The sequence below is a fragment of the Leuciscus leuciscus genome (assembly GCF_965113295.1).
Source record: "Leuciscus leuciscus genome assembly, chromosome: 1".
NCBI classification, from domain to species: domain Eukaryota; kingdom Metazoa; phylum Chordata; class Actinopteri; order Cypriniformes; family Leuciscidae; genus Leuciscus; species Leuciscus leuciscus.
In genome coordinates this window covers 23,995,090-24,003,255 of record NC_138725.1, presented here as the reverse complement: position 1 = coordinate 24,003,255, position 8,166 = coordinate 23,995,090, and the positions used below count along the sequence as shown (strand labels likewise).

The following is an 8,166-nucleotide window of genomic DNA, read 5'->3' as shown; positions in this document are numbered from 1 at the left end:
AATGAAAAAAATCAGACCTCTGTAGCAGCTGCAGGACAGTAAAAACTCTGACCAATCACTGCCATTCGGTGCGAATGTAAAGAACCAATCAGATGCCTTCATGTCTCGTGCCCGCCCCGAGCCCCACTGCGCGCGCTGCCCTGCGTGCACTCATCACATGTCACCGTTCCCGGAAATATTCAGCTCAAAGCACCTGCATATGCAGTCAGCGAAGGCAAACAAGGCAAAAACTACTTCCTCGGACCCTGCCCGCACTCTTGAACGACCTCCTCTGCTTCGCCCTCAACCCCGGACCTGTCCTCGAGCCGACGATGCGGTACTTTTCTCCGGACTCGGAGTGTACGTTAGTCTTCATTAGAGTCAACAATGTTTTCATCATGGAAACTCTTACATGCAAAACACCGTATATGTTATGAATCTTACACGAAATTCATCTTCATCACAGTGTAACTGATGGTAATGGAAAAACGTGTATCAATGCAACCTGTTTTTAGTTTTGCCTTATAAATATAGCTCGTTACCGAATGAAACTTTACCATTATCGATATGCTAGCTTGATAGTGAGTACTAAAATAAATCTTATTTGTTTATATTCATAGTGATAAAGTTAGGTATTTTATTACATGTGATTCTGACATGATGTCACTGTATGTACTGCGCTCCTTCCTCTCCACTCGTCTCAGGTAATAAATGCGTCTTGTTCCAGCTGAGCCTGAGCGTTTGGCGTCGCGCGTTCATGTGTTTTGGGGGCGTGGCTTTGGAAGGAGCTCAGAAGGGAGGGGGTGGAGTGAATGGAAATAATGAGCTGTGTTTATTGCAGATTAAAAGGTCTACAGTCACTCGATTTTTAAATTTTCTTTTTCAGAGTACTTACATTTTAATTATGTATTGGTATATAAAGACAGTTTAAACAAATTTGGAATGTTTTTTTTTTAGAAAAATGATTACCTACCCTACCTTTAAGTGATTAATTTAGTGATGATTGAGCATTATTGAAGACACCTGATGTTAACAAGCAGAATCACTGAAGGAGAAAAGCACAAATTGTAAGTTACCATTAAGGTGATGGGTGTTTGCTTTAGTTGGGCTCTAGACCATTATATGTTTACTTTAATATTTACTGTTGTTCGTTGCTGTTAATGTTTTATAACAATTAACTGAACAAAGTAAAATGTTATCTTATAGTATTGGTTATGTTTTGACATAATCATGCTGTGATCTGACAAATGAAACATATTAAGATAGTTTGGTTTAACTTGTTAGCTGCAGTTTAGTGATTCTTCAGCCTATGATTATCAGTACTTTACTTATAATTCAAAATATTTAATAAACATTGTTCTGATCATAAAGACATTCAGACATGTTCATTTAAAACACAGATATCAATAATCAGCCTGTGAATCTCAACAATGGTGACAATAATAAAGCATGTTGCAGTGGCTGCCACCAATCACAACTCATTAATGGCTCCCATCATGCATTGCGGTATGAATAAATTATGATCTGAATTGTCTATGTAATTTACTTTTCCTCATTGAATATTCTGCTCCTCACCATTGTTGAGATGCATAGACTGAATCTTGACATCTGTGTGTGCCTAAAAGAATTATTTTTTTAAAACAACTTTTAAGAAATCCTTCATATTATATCAAAAATTCTGGCCATTTATTCAGATTCACAGTTATGCTGTAACCAACATCATAAATCGAAGTCAGAAAGAAGGATTTTAATGAGTTCAGTGATCAAGTTCAAATGATGATTGTCATAATATAACCAACACCATCAGATCACTTTTTATTCTTTGTTCAACTGGCAGTTTTAACTCAGATACAACCACCAAACAAAATCTAAAGTACACATGAAAGGGTCAGAGCCCAACTAAAGCAACTACCCATCACAATATGGTAACTTACAATTTGCGATGTTCTCCTTCAGCGATTCTGCTTGTTAACATCAGGTGTCTTCAATAATGTTCAATCATCACTAAATTAATCACTTAGTTATCTCATTAACTTAAACACTCTTGAGTGTGGACTCATACACTCCCAGGGGTGTTAATTTAACACTGGAGGTTTTGCTGTGTACAAAGAGCCGTAGTTAACTGACAAGCTGAGCCATATCGCATTAAATATCGCTGGCGATACGTCCGCGATATTGATGTGATTTGGCTCAGCTTGTCAGTTAACTACGGCTCTTTGTAGTAAATGCCGCTCCATCTGAAAGCAGGTGATGGTGATTTACTACTAATCAAGGAACCGGCTTTACTGATGAGCTGCGCATAACAATATCGCGATTTAAATCGCCCAGCCCTAATTGTAGTCATATTTTATATAGATAGGCAACCTCTCAGGTTCACAATTATTTTATTTTTGTGAAGAAAAAATATATATATATATATATTACCTCAATTTTCTTAGTTTCATCAATCATGCTAAAAATAGACTATAGCATATAGTTTTTACAATATTTGCATGTCAAATTAACAAAATTGTTTTGTTATGAGTATTCCAGTATTTCTCTGTTTTTGATACCAATATTTGTAATTTTAACAAATCATTTTGATCATAATCACATATTGTTATTGTAAATATAACAAAATATTATGTTAAATAGTTTACAAAATTTCACTGTGATTTAACCCCCTGAAGTCGGCGGTCTCGCCGGCGATACCAGCTCGCTTTTTTTTTTATCAGTTCAAAAGAGATTAATTTTGCTCTGTTGACTTTGATATTACAAACACGTGTCATACATCAATCGATTCTGTTAAATGTGTATTATTTTTGTGTATACTCACAATAAAAACAAAGTGTTTTGCTTTTTGACAAATAAAGAAAAATAAACACGAAGCGAGTTCTGCCTTCTCTCTGTCAGTGTAGTCCATTCTGAAACGCGTCCGAAAATGAACAATAACTCCGCGAATCCTTCTCACACAGACACGTGATATATGTCTTTATGAAGCTTGAAATCTCTTCTTTTAAACGAAGTAATTTATATAAAAAACAAATATTCTCAGCTTATGTAATCCGTTTGAAAGCAAGGAGAGGTACCGTTTTTCCTTCTGCTTCATTATCTCTATAATGAGCTGAGGCCGCCCCGCCCCCGGCGCTATTCAAATGGTAAATAGTTTAGGTAATCTATTTGCATCGCACACGCCCCCCGATCAATGCCATAAAAACACAGTCTCTTCATCCGATTCACTGATAGTTCATCGCGCTCCGAGGATGGCACGTTTCTCCGGTAAAGACGCCCTTCAGATGATTCTGGACAGCGAGGAAGAATTCACCTTTTCCTCAGAGGAAGATTGCAATTCGGACGATGAACGGGTGCATTTTCAAGAGCGAATTGATCCCGCCGAGGATACATGTTCTGAGTAAGTTGTTTACTGTTATATAATTATTTTTCTGATAATATAGAACTCATATGAATTTTCAGACTATATTTTGCCTAGTTTTGGCTAGCTTTTGACATCTTACAGGAACGATTGCCTTACAATATCCCTAACATTCGTGTATACGCTCAAGTGTAAACTTTTTTAAATGTAATATTGCTCTTTAAACATATTTGTATATGAAATATATTTCACTCAGTTTTGATTAGCTTATGACACTGGTTAAAATGCTAAAATACTGCCTTATGCGTAATGTAGCATGTTTGTGAATATCTGCTTAGGTGTAATGTGATTTAGTGCAAATATATTTCAGCCTCTGGTAAAATATGTGATAGGCTACTGTCTAAATACATTATATTTTTATATAAATGTTCGGTTTTGGTTAGCCTATGACAGTGTTTATCATGCTTCAATACTGCCTTATGCGTAATGTAGCATGTTTGTGAATATCTACTTAGTTTATATAATGTGATTTAGTGCAAATATATTTCAGCCTCTGGTAAAATATGTGATACTGTCTAAATACATTATATTTTTATATAAATGTTCGGTTTTGGTTAGCCTATGACAGTTTATCATGCTTCAATACTGCCTTATGCACAGATGTTTGTGAATACAGGTGTACATTTTTTAAATGTAGTGTAGTGATCGTTCGCGAACGATCCGTTTATTGCGTGCGTCACTAAATGCGTGCGGTGTATATAGCCCATCAACAGATACTCGCGGTGACGCGGTCTACGGCCCATAAATAGATATTTCTCCATCCTATGGCCTATCAACAAAACATTGTGTGTCCATAACCATCAATTGCTCATCAGTTTACTTTGAATAATGTATGCTAACAGTTTTACTTTGTTGTTGTTTTTTTAGGAATGTGTCAAGCTCTCCTTCTCCAGCACCCCGCAGAGGGGCACGCAGGTGTCGTTCAGTTCTCAGTGCGATGGAGAATCATACTGAGTAAGTGCATAGACGTAATATTTTACAGATGAAATGTAGCCTGATTGTGTTTACAGCGTCATAATATAAAAGTAGCCTACCTATTCTTGTGTGAAATGACAAAAAAACGTTGTCTTTTTTTATCCATGGCCATTAGTGATCGATAATGATAATACAATTTCTTTGATTGTGTTATCAGCATGCTCACGTGTTTTTTTTTGTTTTTTTTTTGTGTTTTTTTTTACAGATGTGACAATGAACATGTCCAAGCACCTGTCCCGAAGAGAGCCAAGGCAAACAAGCAGGCAAGCAACAGGCAGTCCACTCTGGCATGGAAAACAGAGACTGATGTTGACATGGTTCCACAGACTGTGCGCTTCCGTCCTGCACGGGAAACTGGACCACAACTGAGCCCTGTTGACTCACATTCACCCATGAGTCTATTCAAACAATTTTTTTCAGAAAGTGCTGTCTCAACTCTGTGCCACAACACCAATGCCCAGGCTGCCAAGGCAACTGCAAAGGGCAGCAAATATAAATGGACAGATGTCAGCATCAGTGAGATGTATCGCTACATTGGGTTGCTATTTTACATGGCCATGGTGAAGGTCAGCTCCATCAGCGACTACTGGCGGCAAAGCAGTGTTTTCTCCGTACCCTTTCCAGCTACAGTTATGTCCCGGGACAGATACCGCATCATTTCATGGAATGTGCACATGAGTCACCCAGATGCAGATATGGATAATGACTGAAAGTGGGGCACACCTGAACATGACCGTCTTTGCAGGGTCAAACCTCTCATGGACACGATCCGTCAGGCTTGTAAATCCATCTATCATCCTAAAAGAAACTTAGCTGTGGATGAAAGAATGGTGGCATGCAAAGCACACACAGGTATGACGCAGTACATGAAAGCCAAGCCAACCAGATGGGGTTTCAAGTTGTTTGTTCTTGCAGACTCATCGAATGGATACACTGTGGACTTTTCTGTGTACACAGGAAAGAACAACTTTCCCACAGGCCATGGACTGTCATATGATGCTGTAACATCTCTTTTAGACCACACATTTTTAGGTTCTGGGTACCATGTGTACATGGACAATTTTTATACAAGTCCAAAGCTCCTCAAAGACTTGTTTGCAATGAAGTTTGGTGCATGTGGGACTTACAGGGACAACAGGAAGGACTGCCCTCGGAATGCAGCTAATTCACTCTCTAAAAAATCTGCCAGGGGATCCATCAGGTGGATTCGCGATGGTCCTCTTGTATTTGTGAAGTGGATGGACACACGAGAGGTATCTGTCTGTTCTACCATCCATCCTGCTTATACAGGAAACACTGCGCAGAGGAGGGTGAAAACGCAAGATACATGGAGGACAAAGACATTTCCATGTCCTGCACCTGTGACTGAATACAACAAGCACATGGGGGGCGTTGACCTGTCTGATCAGCTGATACACTACTACACAACACAGCACAAAACCATGAAGTGGTACAGAAAGATTTTTCTACACTTCTTGGACATTGCTTCCACCAACTCTTTCATTGTGCACAAAGAGCTACATGGTAACTTGTCCCATAAAGAGTTTATGGAGCAACTTATCACAGAGCTCTGTGGTGTGTCACAGAAAACGGCACCAAAACGGACCGATAGTGACCATGTACCGGTTCCAGGAGCTGAGCTGACTTCAGATGACAGGGATGTTGCCACAGTTGGTCGCCGCTCATGTGTGCATTGCAAAGCAGTGCGTGGTAAAAAGCAATTAACACCATGGAAATGCCAGGCATGCAATGTTCACTTATGTCTTCAACTGAACAGGAACTGTTTTCAAGAGTGGCATAAAGATGTGTGACTGTGTTCAGATGTGTGTGCTCTGCTGACCACCTTCCACTAACCATCAGAGTTCAGAAATCATTCTGATATGTTTTTTTGTTGTTTTTTTTGCTCACATTTGATTCGCTTAGAGCCCGCATCAACGGGGCATAAGCATTTACTGTGAGATACCTGCCTTTACTTTTGTTTATTTATCGCTCACAATTGCTTTGTTTATAGCCGACTGATTATTTTTTTATTTACTGTAGAATATACAGCCACATCAAATAAGCTTTTGTTTAGCAATTTCTGCTCATATGTTCTATATATATATATATATATATATATATATATATATATATATATATATATATATATATATATATATAAAATAAAATTTTTGTCAAAAATAAAGTCATCAACTAAGATGTTAGCTGTTCCAATGTTGGCTATATTCAAACTAATGAATACATATGATAAAATGTAGGCCTATAATCATTTTTTTACAAAGAAAGAGTACACTTGAAATATTGTTGAAATTGTAATTATTGTTGTAATTGTAACCTTTTTAATAAAATAGCAAAACATATTTACAAGATAGATGTAAGCAAAATCTTAAATGGTCAATAAAAGCCTTCTTCTAAATATATCTTTTGTCATTGCATTGTGGCTCAGTCAGTGTCACACCTGAATGAATGGCTAATTATGCAAAGTGGGTGTATTCTAAGGTGTAAACCACTCCTCCTTCACGCCCACCTCGCATATTGGCTTTGCAAGCAAAACCTGTCTTACACAATTTAAATCAATGTACTGTTTTCTGTGAACGATAAAGCAAGACTATTTTCACATAATTTTGAAGCCAGAACCCGAAGCGATAACATCCATTTGTCAAAAGTCTTATTGACGCATATTTAGTATGAGTTTTGTGATCTTGTTTCAGCAACTTTCATTTTTATTTTGTTCAATAACCACGCATAAACATTATTCTCTTAAAAATACAAACATCTACATACTTGTTGCTCACATATTATGCTAGCCCTGTTTGTGCTATATAGAGTGAATTTACACCTTTGCCATTAACATGTTTATAAATAACTGAAAAAAGCACTAATGTCAGGGCATGTCAAAACATCCCAAGGGCCCCAAAAACACCTTAGACCTCAGAGGGTTAAACAAAAAAAAATTCGTTTTGGGGTTTACAATGCTTTTCTGTAGGGATTTTACATAGTTTTTCTGTAAATTTCACGGTCATTTTTTACAGTGTATATTTCAAGAGCTTCACTTGGTCAAAAACCAAGTGATAACCTGTACAATGTAAAATTGTCGACATCAAATTATGTACTACATTTTACAGCATTGTTTCAATACAAGACATACCAATGGACTCGCACACTTTTCGGTCATCTTTGGGCACCAGATGTTCCTTCCTCACCCGAAACAAAGGACTTATTCGATTAGCTTGCGTTGATATAAGGACTGGTCTTCCTTCTCTGCTGTAAAACAAGAAAGTCTCGACTTACTCTATGTGCAATTACTATTGTTCTTGAAACATAAATTAAGACAGTTATAAATAAGTTAATTTACCATAATTCAGGAGAGAACATTTGATGAGTAAATACTGATTGCAATATTCTAGAAACTTTACCTGGGAAGGGCTGATCCCGGCAAGATTCGCTGCGACTCACTAGTAGCTCTTGTGAGGGTTGGCTCTTAAAAGAGCTGTTGAGTTTGGCATTGGTAGAGCTTTTAAAAAAAGGACTAAGTAATCCTGCAAAACAGAAAGGAAGGTAATTTTAATACATTACTTGCAAATAGTCAGTTTATAACTGTAGGATATGTTTTCTGCAAAGAGTGTTGCATAGCCTAATTAAATGTAAAAAGCACTTTTATGTTATAAGTTCACTGATATGTGGGCATTTCTATGAATAAAAGTATGTCTTTAATAGCAAGCAATAATCATATGAAAATGATTTACATGCAAACGGGACAGTTATCAGCAGTGTTACTGATCTGATTATGACAAAATAAT

General features: G+C 37.3%; 1 protein-coding gene and 1 long non-coding RNA gene across 3 annotated transcripts in view; one reads left to right on the top strand and one right to left on the bottom strand.

The window, feature by feature from the left end:
* Positions 1-8,166, bottom strand: part of LOC309503092 — a 33,097-nt gene that overhangs the window by 22,622 nt on the left and 2,309 nt on the right. The window contains exons 3-4 of one of the 2 annotated variants that reach the window (XR_014207496.1): positions 7,783-7,905; positions 7,515-7,630 (exon numbers count right to left, since the gene is read on the bottom strand). This is a non-coding gene — a long non-coding RNA (uncharacterized lncRNA). The remainder of the gene's footprint in view (positions 1-7,514; positions 7,631-7,782; positions 7,906-8,166) is intronic. The other variant, XR_014207497.1, reaches the window with a different exon arrangement.
* On the top strand, positions 2,649-5,076 carry LOC309514169 (uncharacterized protein; the record flags this gene model as incomplete). The annotated part of the gene is made up of 3 exons (XM_082190333.1): positions 2,649-3,370; positions 4,259-4,345; positions 4,572-5,076. Exons 1-3 carry the CDS (start codon positions 3,114-3,116, stop codon positions 5,074-5,076), a joined length of 849 nt encoding a protein of 282 aa, XP_082046459.1. The 5' UTR covers positions 2,649-3,113.